Source organism: Podarcis gaigeae (genome assembly GCF_964106915.1).
Source record: "Podarcis gaigeae genome assembly, chromosome: 3".
Classification (NCBI taxonomy): Eukaryota; Metazoa; Chordata; class Lepidosauria; order Squamata; family Lacertidae; genus Podarcis; species Podarcis gaigeae.
Window position 1 is genome coordinate 43121564 of NC_139680.1, and position 21020 is coordinate 43142583.

At 43.3% G+C, this 21020-nt stretch overlaps 1 protein-coding gene across 3 annotated transcripts in view; it reads right to left on the reverse strand.

The window, feature by feature from the left end:
* Positions 1-1901: 1901 nt before the first annotated feature.
* Positions 1902-21020, reverse strand: part of MDN1 (midasin AAA ATPase 1) — a 95899-nt gene continuing 76780 nt past the window's right edge. For 2 of the 3 annotated variants that reach the window (XM_083729644.1, XM_083729643.1), the window contains exons 86-102: positions 19810-19982; positions 18621-18761; positions 14507-14645; positions 13200-13495; positions 12763-12924; positions 11670-11771; positions 11008-11209; positions 9565-9738; positions 8949-9103; positions 7582-7662; positions 7022-7137; positions 5634-5808; positions 5008-5081; positions 4803-4917; positions 4346-4409; positions 3650-3792; positions 1902-2818 (exon numbers count right to left, since the gene is read on the reverse strand). In XM_083729644.1, coding sequence (XP_083585770.1) covers positions 2630-2818; positions 3650-3792; positions 4346-4409; positions 4803-4917; positions 5008-5081; positions 5634-5808; positions 7022-7137; positions 7582-7662; positions 8949-9103; positions 9565-9738; positions 11008-11209; positions 11670-11771; positions 12763-12924; positions 13200-13495; positions 14507-14645; positions 18621-18761; positions 19810-19982 — 2501 coding nt within the window. In that variant the 3' untranslated portion in view covers positions 1902-2629. Of the gene's footprint in view, positions 2819-3649; positions 3793-4345; positions 4410-4802; positions 4918-5007; positions 5082-5633; positions 5809-7021; positions 7138-7581; positions 7663-8948; positions 9104-9564; positions 9739-11007; positions 11210-11669; positions 11772-12762; positions 12925-13199; positions 13928-14200; positions 14646-18620; positions 18762-19809; positions 19983-21020 lie in introns of those variants that run through there. The other variant, XR_014561896.1, reaches the window with a different exon arrangement.

Here is a 21020-nt window from a genome sequence, read left to right on the forward strand (position 1 = left end):
TTTTGTTTTTCTTTGATGATGGACTCAAGGGCATCCTGATCAAATTTGCAGATGACACCAAACTGGGAGGGGTGGCTAACACCCCAGAGGACAGGATCACACTTCAAAACGACCTTGACAGATTAGAGAACTGGGCCAAAACAAACAAGATGAATTTTAACAGGGAGAAATGTAAAGTATTGCACTTGGGCAAAAAAAAAAATAAAAAAAAATGAGAGGCACAAATACAAGATGGGTGACACCTGGCTTGAGAGCAGTACATGTGAAAAGGATCTAGGAGTCTTGGTTGACCACAAACTTGACATGAGCCAACAGTGTGACGCGGCAACTAAAAAAGCCAATGCAATTCTGGGCTGCATCAATAGAAGTATAGCATCTAGATCAAGGGAAGTAATAGTGCCACAGTATTCTGCTCTGGTCAGACCTCACCTGGAGTACTGTGTCCAGTTCTGGGCACCACAGTTCAAGGAGGACACTGACAAACTGGAACGTGTCCAGAGGAGGGCAACCAAAATGGTCAAAGGCCTGGAAACGATGCCTTATGAGGAACAGCTAAGGGAGCTGGGCATGTTTAGCCTGGAGAAGAGGAGGTTAAGGGGTGATACGATAGCCATGTTCAAATATATAAAAGGATGTCACATAGAGGAGGGAGAAAGGTTGTTTTCTGCTGCTCCAGAGAAGTGGACACGGAGCAATGGTTCCAAACTACAAGAAAGAAGATTCCACCTAAACATTAGGAAGAACTTCCTGACAGTAAGAGCTGTTCGACAGTGGAATTTGCTGCCAAGGAGTGTGGTGGAGTCTCCTTCTTTGGAAGTCTTTAAGCAGAGGCTTGACAACCATAGGTCAGGAGTGCTCTGATGGTGTTTCCTGCTTGGCAGGGAGTTGGACTCAATGGCCCTTGTGGTCTCTTCCAACTCTATGATTCTATTCTATGATAAGCCTAGGAAGGTTGGGGGGGGGGGAACCAAAGGAAAAATTGGGCATAAACATCACATCATTTGAGCATCTTTCACTCCTTTCACTTTGGACCTTTCATATGAGCTTTTCCTTGCTGCCCAATTTTACCACTGCTGATTCTATTATCTAATTAAGGTTTCTCAGTTCTGCATCAACAATCAGTATTTTGGCTTGCAATGCCAGCATTTTATCAAACTTCTTATGCTATTAATCTCATGTATTTTTTTCTGTAATACTTAAATTCTAAGTGAATGTGCCCGAAGAATCATCCTTAGACATTAAATATTCTGTGTGCTTATCCAAAGGGGGCTAACTTAGTCACCCCTCAAAGTCACAGTTGTTTACAGAGAAAACTACGGTGAGAAAATTAACTGTCAAAACATAGAAATCAGGCTTGGATTTGCCCTCTGAAAAGAGCAAAACAAAGGGCTCCGGGTCATCCATGTAGCTTTCAAAATCATTTTCTCCAAGAAGGCCTTAAGTGAGTCTTTCAGGATAACGTCATCTGCCCAAGCTCCTGTTCAGCTTCATTTCCCTGGAGCTGGAGGTCTTTGACAAATGCATATCAACAATGGTTGGCTTTTTTTCTTTTTAGGTCTTCTATTATTGTTTCCCTGATACTGAATTCCTTCTTTATCTTCTGTAGAGAGAGAGAAGGGCAAATTCCAAGAGGCCTTGTGATCGCTCAATGGACCCATCTTTGTCCATTCTGGAAAGAAGCTGGAGAAATCTGAATCTGATGGTGAACACGTTTCTTTTATGGGCTGTGCAAGCAAAGCACACATCATGTGATGAGTGCTTTTCCTGGAAGTGGTGGGGAGGAAGCAGACCTGAGGTCACAGCAGCGCAGGAAGGTCAGGCCCACTCAAGACCAATTCTATTAAGTTCCCAAGATTCTTAATATAGAATCTTAATATTCCAACAAATAATGGACACCACAATTACAAACAGCAAAACATTGTTTATTAGTAATCACGACTGATGCATAGCTTTTGCAATGAAAAAAGTTGGGGGGGGGGCAGGGAATAGGAGACAACAGAAAGAGCCTTGGGCATGCTTTCAGGATACTAAAATGTGTTTATCACTATTTCCCTTGAACAGAGGGCAAAGTTCACAGTGTAAAATGATAACACGGAGTCTTTCTCTAAAAAAACTACTCTTCCAGCATTATCATAAAACCAGCAACTGTTCAGCGACAGTTTCAAGTATTCAAGTAGGATTTGTGGTGGTTGTGGGTTTTTTTGGTTGTGTAAAATTCAACCCTTCCTCCAAACACAGGGTCCCACTCACACATGTGACCCAAAACAGACAAGTATTCTTTAATTATGGTTAATCATTCTAGTTGCAACTTCCTCTCAGAAGGAAACTAGTTTCTTACTACTATAGAAAATAGTCTTGGGAGCCACTTATTTCTTAGTGATACAGAAATAAGAATAAATTATACAAAGAGTAAAAAATACAGGAGATGGTTTTCCACTGTTTTCAGATATAGGCAAGAAAGTGAACAGTCTTTTAGTTCATCACAGTTTGCATAGTCTCCTGCACTGTTAAGGGGAAAAATGCATTTTATGTTTGTGTGTAATTTCTGGCCCGTCTGAACAGCAACTCAAATTTGCTGACGACCTTTGCCGTTAACTGCCAACTATATGTTCCCATGACATGCCAAATTCTACACATTGTCTGAACCAGTCACCAGTTCAAACCACTGCCTCAGTGCATCACTGAGGGTCTCTGGGAGGGCATTCACATCTCTCAGAATTATGTAGAAAGGAAAGGGAAATTCCTCCATGTATGACCTGATTTCTGGCAATTCCCCTGGTCCTTTGAACACTGGTACTTTAATGTCCAAGATGGAATCCTGTGAATTAAAATGACAATATCAGATACAGGACTACACAAGTAGCATTATGCAGCTGGGATCAATGAAAAAAGTTGCTTCCCTCAGACCTCATCTCTCACCAATCTCCTGAAAGAGTCAATTCATTCTGTTTTCAAATGAGTGGATCGTAGCCTTTGCAGACAATCCTAACAATAGTTACTGAAGACTAAAGAAGGAGGTCACCAAGGGAGAGAATATTAGTGCTGATTTCAGGGCTGTCACCATACACTACTTGTAGCTTTTTTACTACTCCATGTGGTCTTTTATAGCATAGTCTCCATGCACAAATTGCTGCCTGTGATTGGAAATAAACTTAGCACAGTAGGAATACTAAATGCCAGTATTGTGGCAGGGAATGTCAAGACAAAGATGCTCGCAGAACTTTGTTCCTTGATCTAGAACCTGCAAAGTCAGGCTGAGAATAACCTGAGCTGGACCTCCAATGGAAAGGGACTTGTCGCTTTCCTCACCAAGGTGAGAGGCAGAAGAAGCTGGATTTAAATATATAAAAAAAACTATTTTGCAGGAAAGGTAGTCAGCAATTAACTCTGGAAGTTTGTAAACATTAGGCAAATTTTCTTATTAGCAAAACGAATGTTGAAGGCAAGAACCAGAAATAAGTGCAGATGAAAGTAGATTTTTCCTAATAGCATGAAACCTCAGCTCCCAAATCTATGGTTGGCAGGAAGCTTGACCAGTTTAATAAAGTTTTTCATATACAGGATGCCTTGGACCTATTTTAAACCCAACCAAGGTGATTTTTCCACCCAGTTAAAAGTGGTACAATTATCTGATGGTTCATTTACTCACCCGTGAATTAGGGTTGTCCAACACTACAAAAATGACGAAGATATTTGCATTCTGAACAGACTGAACAGCTGCCGTGACACGTTCTTTGCCTTCAAGAAAAAGACCTCTTCCATCTGACACTATTAGGAGTAGCTGAGCAGTTTCTATTGAGAAAGGCATGTTTTCAGTTTTAGCAAACAAAACTAGAAAAAGGGTACATATTCAGTCTTACTAACATTTTCTATTACTTTAACATACAAGCGGACATGAAAGCCAGCCCCAAGAACAAAGTTTTATGTATAAAAATAGTACAAAATGCATCCCTGAATGGGATGTGAAAGCTTTGCTTCCCAAAATTGGGACACGAAATTTAAAGTAAGACAATCGATGCTTATGAATGTTCTAAAAGCAACAGGAAGAAACATCCCCACTGTCCAGTAGTAGTGCCAACAAAGAAGAAACAAGAATTAAAATATTAATCTGAGAAGAGCTCACAAAGCTAGCCCAATCATGTCTTGTCACAAGCAAGTCCTACCCAATAACAGGGCTTACTCCCCACATACGTTGGGCTAGGATTTCAGCCTTATTTACTAACAATTGCTGTTTGTGTATTCAGCATTCTGCCAAGACAGCCACGCTCCTGATAAATCCAATGAAGAACTATTTCAACTACCATGCCTAACTTGTTTGTATACAACAAAGGAGGGGGGAACTCACCTGGATTAATGCTTTGAGAGAACTGCTGTGCTGCAGCAAACATATTTGTTGAGGATTCTAGGAACTGTAGATAAGCGAGAGAATATATGTGCATCAGCTGTGAGCTAACAATTTCTTTTCTAAGACAATTGTTCTACAGAAATGAATGGGAATGCAAGTTGAGAACTGCAGCCTAAGGTTGTGAACTCAAAATAGACTTAAAATTATTACGGCAGCCACATTATTTCCTTGGCTGTTTTGAAGAGGCTGCAGTAAACACAAGACTGCACCATTCTTTTTTGTTACAAGCAATATACCAGGCTAGTGCAGAGACCATTTTCTTCTTGTAACAAACTGGACAGGAAAGTAAAAGAACTAACCTAAGAACACCCTTAGCCTGGCACAATAGGTATTTAAATACAACATTAGGAACTTTTAATGAAAAAAGGCAGCCCCACTCATCCAAGATGAGAGATACCTGAGCTATTTTAGTTTTCTTTTGTTCAAATTTGCACAGCTGGAGTATTCTCGTTCCCGACTGGTCATTGAATTGTTCGTGGAATGGGTGTAGCAGCTGAACAGCCTCTCCAAAACTGAAATAAAATGAAACGTTTTAAAACAGTGCAGTGAGCAGGAGTAAAAAGATTTCTATGACGACAACTCTGGCTTTAAAATAGCCTTACCTGCACACAGCAATTTGTCCCACTTCTAAGAGAGACAAAGCATTTCCAATCACTGCCAGGGATTCATAAGCAAGCTGTAGAAAACAAATAAAAGTTTGAGTCTGTTGTATATCTACGCGAAGTACATAGAATTCACCACAGAAGTTAACGAACTGCAAAATTCTAAAACTGCTTCATGCATTTGTCATGGACCGAAAATGCACTGTGATATGTGATACTATCAGAGAAGCAAAGGAATTAGAAAATGGAATGATATACCCCTGCAATGCAATCTGTACTTGCTTGTAACTTTCCCCCCTAGGTGAAACTTTCCCCATTGCTAAACCCCCTGCTGCAGGGAAAGAAATGCATGCTCATCCATCACAGCCATATGATTACCCCCCTATATCCCTGTCGCTATCCCTGAGCTTGTTGAATGAACATCTGGTGTTAAGTAAACCCCATGGTGGCAGACAGAGGGAAGCAAACAGTAGCAGCCATGCTGACGAAAGAGAAGGAAGAAGAACAGCAATGAGGTGGGGAAATGCCTCCTGTATTGTTAACTGCAAGTCTGATGCGTGAAAGATGAATGCTGAATTCATTCATATAAGACTTTTAAGTTGGCTTCTTCACAATTTCTGTTTTACCTGCTTAGAATGGTTGTCTACCATACTGGCAGAGTCATCAAGGGCCAAGCAGATCTGATACTGCCTTTTGCTGGACTTGGTCCTCCGTAACCAAATTTTATCTTTTCGGAACTGGCTTGCAACATATGGAATTACTTTGCGCATGTTCAGCCTTTTTCCTGTTCGATAATCACCTCTGGTAGTTAAGAAGAAAAGGCACAATATTAACAGTAACACAGTTGCTGGGGGAGGAAAAAACAACTTGGCGGGATATCCATTTCAGAGAAAGTATTTTACATGAATTGGTAGATAATGAATAGCAAAAAATAAGACAGCTTTTTCGGGCATCAAGATTCATTGCTTGCACACCTATGTCCTGATATTTAGAGGAGCCAGGCCTATTTGCATATTGCTTCTTATTTTGCATAATTTATTTCGGTTTCACATGGGTGGGTCAAAGGCACCAAATTTCCCCTCTGAGATTTCAGCAGGCAATGCCTACAAGGGCTGGACATGTTTCCTTTCAGGGGGGGAAATAAGCTTCTCCAGAATCTTTAATTTGGAACTTGCTACTAAACCTGCGTGGAAATCCACTTGTGTTGGAAGGCAGGAAGGTGATTTTCTGCCAATAATTCCTCCTCCACCCTCTCCAAAGCTGCTCTAGGAGGTTGAATGACTCCCCAGAGCAGCAGGAGAAGCAGCATGGGTAGATGCAAGAGAAATTGGCAAAAATATGCTCCTTTCCTCTTTCCTCCAACACTGGAAACCAGCCATCCCTGTGAATGAAAGGAGCTCTTTTGTTCATGATACAGTTTGATCCGGAGAAATGTCCAGGTCAAACCATATCAATGAGGGATGGTAGCCTGCCAGACATGGTTGGACTACAACTCCCATCAGCCTCAGGCAGCATGGCCAATGGTCAGACATAATGGGAGTTGTAGTCCAACGACATTTGAACACTGGCTCCCCATTCCTACTACATACTTTTCTTCATGCATACATGCAAACTACACACATGTACCTCTGATGAAGTGGACTTTTGTCCACAAAAAGCTTTTACTATAATAAATGTGTTAAGTTTTTAAAGTGATACAACGGTCTTGTTTTTGCAACAGACGAATATGGCTACACCTCTGGAAATAGTGGCCTGTGTCAAATCAAAACCTACAGCGCTTTAACTTTCAAAGTACTTTGTAAAATGAATGACTTAACAAACACATTTATACAACACACATAATGCAACAGTCTAGAATCACTTTGATTTCTTGCCATTGACTCCAGTGGGAAGTGAATGATACATCCTATAGTAACAATATGCTAAAGCAGTTGTAGCTGGAAAGACGGCTTGGGTGCCAAATCGCGATGTATATAGGGGGCTCTGCTTTTATTTTCACAGTGACCCAACTTACTTCAGTTTGGCTGCCTGAGTTGGCTCCAGTATGAGTCTCAGCTGCTCACAGAGCTGCTGTGAAAGTGGTGCAGTGAGGAGAAGATATCTCTGCCACATCTCTGCTGCTGCCTTTTCCTGCAACATTAAGATAAAAAAAAACCCCATAGAATTTTTATTAGTAAAGTTGAAAGCCCAGAGCATTAACCTTTTTATACATAGATCTCTTTCCCAAGTACAAAACCTAAATAATTCAGGATATATCAGTTGCAAATACTTTTATAGCAATGCTTTTTTAAATAATTCTTGCTAGAACTTTTGAGTATAGTTTTGTCTTAGCATTCTGTGGTATAAACTGATCAACTGCTAAGCGTCTTTATGTGTATAATTGCCGTCCATGTATTGCAGAAGATTATCAGTATCTACAATTCTGCTCCTTGCTCTGTAATGATTAAGCTGTACCAGAACCCAACATTTAACATGGCTTTGGAAATAATGTGTTAATATTCCATTTATATTCAATAAAAAGCTTTCCAAAAGAATTATGCAAATGTATATTGCTTGGCTAAACATTTCACTAACCTCAGCAGCGTTTCCACTCTGCCAAATTTCCAGTTGCTTCTCTAGTTCTCGTCTTAGCTCTTCAGGATCCTTAACAATGCACTTAAAACAACAAATTGAAATTTGAATCAAACAATATGGACAGGTATTTTAGAATGACATACTTGCCACATACATACATACATACATACATACATGTAAGATAAAGAGACCCCTGACCATTAGGTCCTGTTGTGACCGGCTGGCGTTGCGGTGCTCATCTCGCTTTATTGGCCGAGGGAGCCAGCGTACAGCTTCCGGGTCATGTGGCCAGCATGACTAAGCCGCTTCTGGCGAACCAGAGCAGTGCATGGAAACGCCGTTTACCTTCCCGTTGGAGCGGTACCTATTTATCTACCTTTGACGTGCTTTCGAACAGCTAGGTTGGCAGGAGCAGGGACCGAGCAACAGGAGCTCACCCTGTCGTGGGGATTCGAACCGCCGACCTGCTGATCAGCAAGTCCTAGGCTCTGTGGTTTAACCCACAGCGCCACCCGTGTCCCGACATACATACATACCTACCTCCAAAAGCAAACTTTTTAAAAAACAACAACAACACATCCCTTATTTTTTTAGGAGAACTTTTAGTGTTCTGGACCACTGGATAGCAACAATTAAGGAGAAATTCTAAATTTACTTTTCTACTCCTGGGGAAAATTTATGTGCATACAGCATATTACTGTACTAATCTCATCTCTGAACCACATGACCAAGCCCAAATCTGATATATCTCCTTGTATGCTGGGGGTCTGGAGGAAAACATCCAGCTGCAAATATCTCCATGACTGGTATTTTCTAAATTTCCCCCATCCATTGAGGGAAATCTCCATGCAGATGCAAGTTTCTGCATGAATATACTGAGTTGGATCAGATTGTGGCATGCAAAGCTACCAGAGCTGAATCTCTGCAGAGAGAATGGTGCACCCAAACTCAAGGATTTCCAGCCCTCCAGATAAGTGATCCGTGTTGTCAAAGCTGAGTGTGTTGACTCAATTATAGACAGTCCCAGCTACAGGCAGCTCACTTACACATGCATTTTGAGACCACAAGATCTGAGATTCAACTTGTCATTTAAAAAAAGCCATCTACTTTGATGTAGGGGGAAATCTGCTTAAGTAATGTAGATCAGATGTATACCTTCCCTTCTCTCGTATCTCACAGTCCTGTGATCTCCCTATCCCAGTCTCTACCATATGTATATGGAGGTCCTTCCTCAGTGGAACCTAAATATTGATTCAGAGCAAGAAACTAATTTGGCAATAAACTAAAATTACAATAGCACTGTATCCTGGAGAGATTCACATCAATCAACACATCCTATTTATTTAATAGCACAACTGGTAGTTTACCTGGATGGAGGTATCCCTCAAGAACTGATGGGCAGTATGTATGGTAGAATTTTTGTCTCTGTCCGGCTTTACTTCCGGTGGCGATTTTTCTGTTCCACGCTCTTCGTCTTCTTCAGAATTGAGGACTTGACCGTCCAATTCGACTTCTTCGGGTCCTATCGTTGAATAAATGACATGCTTGCTTCACACATTTTCAGGGCCATTAGCAATCATACTACTAATCTCTGGGTATAGGGCGGTATATAAATTCAATACATAATACTAACTCTTTTCAGGTACTGGCCCTTCACTTGGTTACAGTGGTGTGAGGGGAAGACAGAGGCTGCTCTTGCTGGCTCTGCCACTCCTGGGAGTAACATCTGAAGTGGAGAGCCTGCCGCAGATGCATAAACTCCCCGTGCATGGTAACAGGATTAAAATCATGTATGGCACAGCAGGCTCCTTGTAGGAGACCCTGGCTCCCTGCAACATGTGAGCAGTAGGGGCAGGGTGGGTGAGTCAGAGCCAGGGAGCAAATAGTATGCCCCAAAGGCACTACAGGACTGTTTTCAATTGAAATGAAGAAATTATTCCCGAAGAATAAAATTCTTTTAAAGATAATGAGCTGGCAATTTACCAGATTTAGCAGCACTAGGTGCCTTTAATTCTGGATTCAGTTTCTCCGCCTCTACCGTTCTAAGATCCTCATCTTTCTGAGCTTCTGTTTCCATAGCTACATCTTCAGAAACTGGTTCTTCATTGTCTTCAGTGACAGGCATGGTTGTTTTCTGTTGTTCTTCACTAGCTACATCTGGTGGAAACATAGCCAAAATCAAACCAAAATCTTGCAACTCTGTGCTGTTCTCCCCTATCATCAAACTAACAGTCATCAATATCTATAAAGTTTTAACCTGACACCTGAAGCACTTGAAAGGGAGGTGGGGGAAACAACAACTCAGAGAATGAAATAAATATTGCAATTCACATAGCGTTTGGGAGTGTTCAAAGTACTTCACCTGCATTATCTTACACTCTTTAAACCTCCAGGTAGGGTCAATGTCACCATTCCCATATTGCTAAGGGGGAGAAGGGAGTGATGGGGGAGAGAGAATTGTGCCTAAAGCCTCTTAGTGAGGTCATAGCAAAGGCAAACTTCAAACTGAGGATTTCTCCATTCATAGCTCTGCCTCCTACCCATCTTGCTATGACCTAGGACCTAGGTGAATGAGATGAGATGAAGAATTTATGGGAACCACAATCTCCTGGGTTACACTTCCTTAACGTGTTGAACTTTGGTTGCCCTTTTCAGTGTTAAAAGTGGATTTTATCACACATCTGCACTTGATGTGTGCTAGAACACTCATGGTATGTACAGGTACAATAGATTCGGACTTCATCATACTGAGGACAAACTGATTAGCTCCAGTCTCGAAAAATGCAAGTTACACACCTCACTGACAGACAGAAAGAGGTTTCATTACAAATCATAAAATCTAAGCACACATCCTTTAAGATACAGGTGGATTTGAGAGAAACCATGAAAATACTTTGTTTTAGAAACTGCAAGTAGGATTCACCACAGTAGCATTTAGCTGGGATTTAATTGCAAGAGATACTTCAGTTGCAGGAGATACTTAAAGCACTTTAGCTGCTATCTTAAACCAGGCTACCTACCACTGTACAATAAACCTTTGGGCAATAGCCCCACCCCCAAGTGTGTTGTCACCATGAGATAATGGACTGCAGCCTAGGCTAGAACCCTAGAAAATACCTTCTTAGGGATTTGTTTTTAAAGCTTCAACTGATTTAATGGGGAGAAATAAAACATGGCTGCCTATTAAGTTTAAAAATGAAGCCACGCAAAGCGAACTATAAGAGAGAAGCCAACGCAAGTTCCTTGAAAAATTCCTTATCTAAATACTTTCCCCAGCATTAAGTTATGCAAACCAAATCTAACATGTTTCATTGCTTTTATTTCAATAAAGAATGCGTGCTCATTTTCCTGTAAGCGGAGGTTTAGTGGTACAAAGGACTTAAAATTGTCTGTCCCTCTGACATCACTGTGCGAATGCTGGCATACCATAGGTCTGTGCATCGTAGGCTTCGCTGCCTTGCTTAATGTGCTCAAAGGCATCAGCTTCTCCCATGTTTCGTTCTGGCTGAACGTGCCCCTGTTCTGCTTCGCTGCTGGATTCAACAGTTTTCAGCCGCTTGTGAACTTGTTGACTGTGATCCCCCGTTGAGCGCTCATTGTTGGCTTGGCCAGGCTTTCTCTTAAAACTCTGAAAAATGGGCAAGTACAGCAATGAAATTTCAATGAGGTTCGGAAAAACCAAAGTCAAGGCTCAGAAGCTCGGTAACTTATCACACTGCCCACCAGAACAAACCTGCAGTATCAAACCAAAATCCTATCTAGGTAAGCATTTTGTTTTCACAGCAGACAGCCAGGTGCCTGTTCAAAGCCCACAAGCAAAACATGAGTGCATTAGCAGCCTCTGATACTGGGGGAAATATAAACATCTTTTTAAAAAATGCGGGAAAATTTGCATTTAAATATGAATTTCTAAATGTACTCTCTCCAAAGATGTATTTTAAAAAGCAGCTGGGAACTGCTTAAGAGCATTTGGGATGTACTACAGCTGCTGAGTAATTTCTGATCCAGGCATTAGTCCAGGAGGTGCAGAAAAGGTCATATAAAAAAGCTAGCTCACAATTTCTTTAATCTATGAAAGAATAAAAGACCTGTGTATTTTTCCTGCTCTGTTTCCGACTGGCCAGTCGTGCCATTAACTCAGATTCGTGTCCTTCTGACTGATCTGCATCAGCAGCTCCAGTTCCATGTTCCTGAAGAAAGACAGACAAACCACCAAAGTTAAGTCTTCCGCTAAAACGTAGAACACACAGTTCCACACTCATCTGAGAATAATGCAGTGTCTTCAAAACACAGAAGCATACCCGACTGAGCTTCTAAGAAGCAGCCTGGGTGTAAATTCTGACACGGCAGAAAACCCCAAGGCTAGTTAGTGAAACACAGTCAATATGCTTCGACCACAGGGTTGGGAAAATCCTTGGGGACAGCAGCAGGTAACAGAAGGGAGGAGAGGCGATTTCTGCCCATTTCCTTCTCCCCAATGCACATGCCTTGCAGTTCCCAGCACCCCAAATATTAGTGCTGTAGATTCAGGGGACCTTCCAGAACAGTGTGGGAGTTGATATAGGGGGTAGTAGCTCTGTTCCTGGGTGAGGAACCACTGGAGATAGGTGTACTATATGAAGTTTAGTCAAAGGACTCTGGCCTGAGTGGCAGGAAGAGTCAATGCACTCTTGGACACTTCTTGCACACCAGAGCCTGGGAAGGTAGCGTGGCAGATGCAAAGGGAAGGGTGAATCAACAAATGCTACCTCTCTGCTTGCACTTAGGGTCACAGACTGCTCATTGCGTACGGCCATCACATATATTGTTCTCCTTTAGTATGAGACTGCCCCAGTGGGATCTGCGATTTGTACACACGATTAACAACTGAGGGAATCGAGTAGCAGAAAACAGGGGCTGCGGGCCCTGTGTGTTACAGTCATATATATGAGCATCTCTTACATCCATTTAAGCATACAGAATTAGCTTCTGGCTTAAGCAGTCCAGCTACTGAGATTTAATGGTGGCGGGGAGAGAGCAGGAAGACAGTTGTGTGCCCCAAAAGCATTGTATTTACCCAGAGAGGAAAAATCAGCAGCAGCGAGACAACCCTAAAAGTTAAGTGCTTTAGAAGTCCCCCCCCCCCCCGCAAAGTATGTTCCACATAATACAAAAGGTACTGTGGGATTTCCCCCGCTTCACCTCTTTCGCCTGGTCCTTTTCAGAAGCAGTTCCGGCCAGCTCCACGGCTGTGTCGCTCTGCAGGTTCTCCTCTCCTGCCTGCCCGTAATTTTCATGTTCCATTCTCTCAACGGCATCAGGCAGCTCCTCGTCCTTGTCAGGGTTATCGATAGCCTCCTCTTCCTAAAGCAATTCAGATGAAGACATCAGTATGAGCATTCAACAGGTGTGATGGGAGGGAGGGCCAGAAATGGTTTTGTACTACAGGAGATCTATTTGCTGTCCAAGAAAACCACAGCACTACTACTACCATTTACTGGAATTTTAGCCTTAAAACTGTATACTATCTCTACATAAACTAAGGTGCTGAGACTAAGATGTGTTTTTCACATGCCTCCTTGCAGGGGAACTCAAGGAGGCGATTTACTATTTTTTATTAATAAAAGAATAAGCGAAACCTGAGGATTAAGGCCTTGGTCAGGGATGCCCTTTTCTCCCTCTTTCTCAGGAGATTCACTCAGGTCTTCTGTTGGCTCCTCTGCTTCTTCCTCCATATTTGTATCAGGATGCCCTGCGCTTTCCTCATCCTTTGTTTCTTCTTCCTCCATTTTATCTTCTCCTTCACCTTTATCTTCAGAGGACTCTTTCTCAGCTTGCTCAGGATCCTGACCATCCTCTCCCGTCTCTTCAGAATCCTTAATTTCTTTTTCGTCTACATCCATCGTCTTCTCCTCAATCTCAAAAGGATTTTCTCCTAAAGCAACGCAAAAGACACACCTTTCAGAAGGCAGGCAGAATTCAGTTTTTTCTCCTACCGGCTGCTGGGCAGGTAGGAACAGAGAGGAAGATTTACTAAGATTCCTAGATAATCCTTAAAAAAGAAAAGGTAAGGTACATTTAACTTGAAACTTTCCCTTGGTACAAGCATAGATTGTCAATATGTCAACGTACTGCAGTAATGGAAGTGATGATATTATATATTTCCAATGCCCAACTCTCTATATGGTATCAATCATGCAAACAATACACTACTTATTTGAAATAGGTGAAAGATTTGTTATATACACATATCAACGTTTGTGGTACTGAACACCCTAAAATATGAAGAATGCATACAAACACACAGGCAAATGGCAGATATGCCCCATGAAACCAGAATTAGCCCACTGCTCCTTGGTCTATGCCCCTGATGTGCATCTTACCACACTGTACAGTGTTTTAGTCCTGCAAATACAGGCGTGAGATTGACCTAGGGGCCACTAAACAATATCATAAGAATCTCTCTTTCAAACTGTGTGCCCCTGATTGGAATAGGAGAGGATCAGAAGATGACAGATACTTGAGACTAGAGAGCTATGGAAACCAACACTGATATAAATGGCCCAGGCACCTCAGAAGGTGGGACAAAACTGGTAAGATTCTTCCCAAGTTTCGAAGACAATCATAGCCTACTCCAAACCTGTGTGGAAAAGGCAACAGCCTCCCTACCACATGGAACTGGCTGAATTCCTTCCTCAATGTAAACACAATCAGATGCAGCAATTAATTCACAAACTTCCAATGGTTATAAGCACAAATGATCAAAATTATGACATCAATCCTTATTTTCCCCAAACAACAGGGACGACCCTTGTCTGGAATCAGATTAAGGCTCTGTACCTCCACCCAGTCCCCAATTATAGCTAGACACTTAAGAGGCACCACAACTACATAGTATTTTCTTTTCTTTATATCTGCTGATAAAGGAACACCTTGTGAGCCATACCTTCTTCTTCTTCCTTGTCCTCATCATCTTTCTCTCCGTTCTCTAGGTTCAGGTCCTGAGGAAGATCCAATGCCTCGGCTTCAGGCTGTTTCTCTTGATTTCCATGATAAGGGTCTACCTCGTTCTCATCATATTCACGCTGTTAAACAGAAAGAAGTGACACATCATACAAGGAATGGAGGCTGGAAGTTGGGGGGGAGGGCAGGGGGGGGGGACCTGTTGAGAGCCATAGTAAAGTAACTCTTGAAGTTATCTTTAGATGAACCCCCAACAGAAAGGATGCCAAACTTCATTAAAGAGGCCTAGATTCCTCGAATAATTTTTATATATATATAAAAACGTCGCCTAGACACCCCAACTTTTACACGGGAAGAACCTGCACCAGCCTGAAGATGACGAGTGAGACCTCGTCGAAACGTCGCCTAGACACCCCAACTTTTACACGGGAAGAACCTGCACCAGCCTGAAGATGACGAGTGAGACCTCGTCGAAACGTCGCCTAGACACCCCAACTTTTACACGGGAAGAACCTGCACCAGCCTGAAGATGACGAGTGAGACCTCGTCGAAACGTCGCCTAGACACCCCAACTTTTACACGGGAAGAACCTGCACCAGCCTGAAGATGACGAGTGAGACCTCGTCGAAACGTCGCCTAGACACCCCAACTTTTACACGGGAAGAACCTGCACCAGCCTGAAGATGACGAGTGAGACCTCGTCGAAACGTCGCCTAGACACCCCAACTTTTACACGGGAAGAACCTGCACCAGCCTGAAGATGACGAGTGAGACCTCGTCGAAACGTCGCCTAGACACCCCAACTTTTACACGGGAAGAACCTGCACCAGCCTGAAGATGACGAGTGAGACCTCGTCGAAACGTCGCCTAGACACCCCAACTTTTACACGGGAAGAACCTGCACCAGCCTGAAGATGACGAGTGAGACCTCGTCGAAACGTCGCCTAGACACCCCAACTTTTACACGGGAAGAACCTGCACCAGCCTGAAGATGACGAGTGAGACCTCGTCGAAACGTCGCCTAGACACCCCAACTTTTACACGGGAAGAACCTGCACCAGCCTGAAGATGACGAGTGAGACCTCGTCGAAACGTCGCCTAGACACCCCAACTTTTACACGGGAAGAACCTGCACCAGCCTGAAGATGACGAGTGAGACCTCGTCGAAACGTCGCCTAGACACCCCAACTTTTACACGGGAAGAACCTGCACCAGCCTGAAGATGACGAGTGAGACCTCGTCGAAACGTCGCCTAGACACCCCAACTTTTACACGGGAAGAACCTGCACCAGCCTGAAGATGACGAGTGAGACCTCGTCGAAACGTCGCCTAGACACCCCAACTTTTACACGGGAAGAACCTGCACCAGCCTGAAGATGACGAGTGAGACCTCGTCGAAACGTCGCCTAGACACCCCAACTTTTACACGGGAAGAACCTGCACCAGCCTGAAGATGACGAGTGAGACCTCGTCGAAACGTCGCCTAGACACCCCAACTTTTACACGGGAAGAACCTGCACCAGCCTGAAGATGACGAGTGAGACCTCGTCGAAACGTCGCCTAGACACCCCAACTTTTACACGGGAAGAACCTGCACCAGCCTGAAGATGACGAGTGAGACCTCGTCGAAACGTCGCCTAGACACCCCAACTTTTACACGGGAAGAACCTGCACCAGCCTGAAGATGACGAGTGAGACCTCGTCGAAACGTCGCCTAGACACCCCAACTTTTACACGGGAAGAACCTGCACCAGCCTGAAGATGACGAGTGAGACCTCGTCGAAACGTCGCCTAGACACCCCAACTTTTACACGGGAAGAACCTGCACCAGCCTGAAGATGACGAGTGAGACCTCGTCGAAACGTCGCCTAGACACCCCAACTTTTACACGGGAAGAACCTGCACCAGCCTGAAGATGACGAGTGAGACCTCGTCGAAACGTCGCCTAGACACCCCAACTTTTACACGGGAAGAACCTGCACCAGCCTGAAGATGACGAGTGAGACCTCGTCGAAACGTCGCCTAGACACCCCAACTTTTACACGGGAAGAACCTGCACCAGCCTGAAGATGACGAGTGAGACCTCGTCGAAACGTCGCCTAGACACCCCAACTTTTACACGGGAAGAACCTGCACCAGCCTGAAGATGACGAGTGAGACCTCGTCGAAACGTCGCCTAGACACCCCAACTTTTACACGGGAAGAACCTGCACCAGCCTGAAGATGACGAGTGAGACCTCGTCGAAACGTCGCCTAGACACCCCAACTTTTACACAGGAAGAACCTGCACCAGCCTGAAGATGACGAGTGAGACCTCGTCGAAACGTCGCCTAGACACCCCAACTTTTACACGGGAAGAACCTGCACCAGCCTGAAGATGACGAGTGAGACCTCGTCGAAACGTCGCCTAGACACCCCAACTTTTACACGGGAAGAACCTGCACCAGCCTGAAGATGACGAGTGAGACCTCGTCGAAACGTCGCCTAGACACCCCAACTTTTACACGGGAAGAACCTGCACCAGCCTGAAGATGACGAGTGAGACCTCGTCGAAACGTCGCCTAGACACCCCAACTTTTACACGGGAAGAACCTGCACCAGCCTGAAGATGACGAGTGAGACCTCGTCGAAACGTCGCCTAGACACCCCAACTTTTACACGGGAAGAACCTGCACCAGCCTGAAGATGACGAGTGAGACCTCGTCGAAACGTCGCCTAGACACCCCAACTTTTACACGGGAAGAACCTGCACCAGCCTGAAGATGACGAGTGAGACCTCGTCGAAACGTCGCCTAGACACCCCAACTTTTACACGGGAAGAACCTGCACCAGCCTGAAGATGACGAGTGAGACCTCGTCGAAACGTCGCCTAGACACCCCAACTTTTACACGGGAAGACACCCGAGGACACCAAAACCTGCATATATATATATATATATATATATATATATATATACACACATACACATACACACACACACACACACACACACACACACATTCATTCATACATACATACATACATACATACCCCGCTCTCCCCAGCCAAAACTGGGCTCAGAGTGGCCAACATCAAATGTAGAACACATTAACATCAAATCAGACAATCAATTAAAATACATCCTAAAATCAGATCAGGATCAGAATAAATCCAATCAGGTGGCAACCCACAGATTAGGGTTGGGGACCTTAAATACGCACCAGTTAATTAATTAATTAATTAATTAATTAATAATTTATTATTTATACCCTGCCCATCTGGCTGGGTTTCCCCAGCCACTCTGACCGGCTTCCAACAAAAGATTAAAAATACATTAAAACACCAGTCATAAAAAACTTCCCTAAACAGGGTTGCCTTCAGATGTCTTCTAAATATCAGATAGTAGTTGGGTTTTTTTTACATCTGATGGGAGGGTGTTCTGCAGGGCGGGCGCCACTACTGAGAAGGCCCTCTGCCTGGTTCCCTGTACCTTCGCTTCTTGGGAGTGAGGGAACCGCCAGAAGGCCCTCGGCACCAGACCTCAGTGTCTGGGTTGAACAATGGGGGTGGAGACACTCCTTCAGGTATACTGGGCCGAGGCCATTTAGGGCTTTAAAAGAATGAAAGCTGTCCTCCACATCTACAGCAATATTTACCTTAGAAAGAAAACTCCCATCAGCCCCAACCAGAAAGGTCAGGGAGGACTGGAGTGGTAGTCAAACAATGTCCACTTCTACCTACAGTGTTAGTAGTTTCAGAGAGTAGTATTGGAGGATTGCTTGCTGGCCTCCTGGCAACTATGCTGTTTGGTCCCACATGGCACCACCTTGTTCCCTGCTCTGTTTTAACATCTATATGAAGTGGCTGAGTGTGGTCATTAGGAGCTTTGGAACTAAGTGCCATCAGTATGTTGATGCACAAACACAAAGGAGAGGACCCCAAAATACACAAAAACCACAAAGACAATGGGAACATGAACTATTTAAGAAGTAGCAGATGTTATTATTGGAAATAGCAATACATAAACACACTTTGGAAATACATGTTGCTAAAGTTCAGTTGAAATAAATGGTAGTTACATAAATGTAGCTTTCTGCAGCAAACTTGCTCTCATTACCTCATCTATTTGCTCATGGACTTTCTCTTTGGTTTCACCACCATCTGGTTGATTCTCTTCTTCTTCGTCTTTGGGAGATTTCTTATCATTTTTGTTGTCAACATCCATGTTGTCATCTTTCGCCACAAGTTCTGAATCGCCCTAAGTTGTTCAAGCAAAATAGCCATGGAACCATTTCATTGTACATCCTGCTACCATTGGTGTATATACAGTTCTGTTGGCTCTGTTACAGTCAAGCCACAGGGAACATTCAACACGTTTTGAGACAAATGGCTACTTTATCAAAACTCTCTATTTATTACACTAAAGGCGGCGGCACACTAACAGCTTTTTGTGTGTGTGTAAGCCCAGGGCACTGCCCACAGCAAATGTGCAAAGGGTGGATGATAGAGACACGACAGTGTACATTTGCCTGGAAGCTTAACAGAGCAGGGTTCTCAGACAGGTGCACACAGCTGTTTAAATTACCTGCATAACGTTATGCGTGTATAACCTTGTGTGTTCTCTCTAAGTCAGGGATAGTCAACATGGGGCCTTCCAGATATAGCTGGGCTACAACTTCCATCATTCCTGACCATTGGCTACGTTGGTTGGGGCTGATGGGAGTTCTGAGTCCAATGACATCTGAAGGGCAACATCCTAGCTACCAGTCTACTTGAGGAAACATGGTTGCACATTTTGGATCCCAAAATATATTAAGACAACAGTTGTTTTACAGGAATTGTGTATTATGAAGATTGAGTAGGTGTTTTATCTGTTCCTTGTCACTCTATGGATGGATATCCGATTAAAAAACAACAACCCCTAAGGTCGCCATTTCCTTTCATAGGAAAGCAGATGTCTAAAACTAGGGGTGCAACATAAAAGGCTCTGGATTTGGTAGCCCCTGTTGATATCTACACCTTGAGGACTGGATGATTTTGAAGCACTGCCTCCTCAGCCACTCTCTGTGGGTGGCAAGTTCCATATGGAGAGAGGCATCTTTAAAAAAAGGTAGACAGCAGGCTAGTTTACTCCTTGCTGATTTTATGAAATCCAAGCAAGGCTTCTCAATAATCCCATTCTAAAAAGGGAGTCTCACAAAAAATTGAGACACTAATCTCTGTATTGTATTTCATATACCGTACCATGCAATTATAAAGTTGTACAATACTTCCTCCTTGGAGCACACTTTTATTTACGTTTTTACCTCATCCATTCCTGGTCCCGTTTCTGTTATATTATCATCCTCATTATCACTCTCATCATCTTCCTCATCATCGTTGTCATCTCCCCAAAGCCTCTCATCCAATTTGTCAGCTTCAGCATCTCCGAGATTTCCCATCTGTTTGTCTAACTCTTCGTCAGATTTGTCGTCTTCTTCTGTATAAGGAAACACAGCTCGTTTTGCATCATCCTCTTTATAAGGTACTAGAACTCAGTGCATAAGGGACACACAGCCTTTCACAAACTTTCAAGATGAACCCCACAAGCATGGTGACATTACAGGTTAGCAATGCACACGTTATACTGGCAGGGACTGGACTAGGCTGACAGTCTAAAACCATTCAGCCACTCTGCATCAGAGGACACCTACATGAGTACAGTAAGCCTGCAACTTACGTGCATTTAACTTGCTCACATTCAGCTTCATTCACATGGCAATTATTATTATTTTTAATTAAAAAGTGGGCAGAAAGGGGGTGGGTATCCAGGAAAAGAGACTCTGGCAATCCCACCCGCCATTGAACCCAATGCATTTTGACTATATGTGATTTGGGGCTTAGATGCAATCCCCAGAATGTAACCCCTGTGTCAGTTGAGGGCTTACTGTACAAGAAGTGTCTCTCCTGAAATTGTTTCAACACATTTGGTGAAACAAGGGAAAAAGCTTATCACAAATAAGAATTATGAACATTTGAACAGAATGTATATTCTCGTATATTCTTATTCAGATTTCTCCAAGGGTCTGTCACAGTTTGAAATTAACAGTAATGTCATGAAAACTGTTTGGTAAGGTTCACCAACTGTCTCGCCCAATTGTTCTATCCCACTTAGAATAACACACTACACACAGACATGATATAGCTGGACTTCTGCTGCATTTAGAAATAGTTATAGATGCTTCCAGCTTCCAATTATAGTCATTAATCAGGAAGAGCTCCTAACCACACAAGCCACACAAGGATTAATTTAATAAGAGAGCAGCAGCATTACCATTTTCACAAATACTGAACTCTGCCAGATTTTGCCACAGAAGGACATCAAGCTGCTGGAATCACACTTAACGTTAATTCTGCGCAAGTACTTCCATTGAATGTCAATGCTTGCACAAAAAGCCCACAAAAAAATGTTTAGCATTACCACCTGTATTGGCATATAACAGGACAGACAAGCGAAACCTACAATTGTCATAGTACA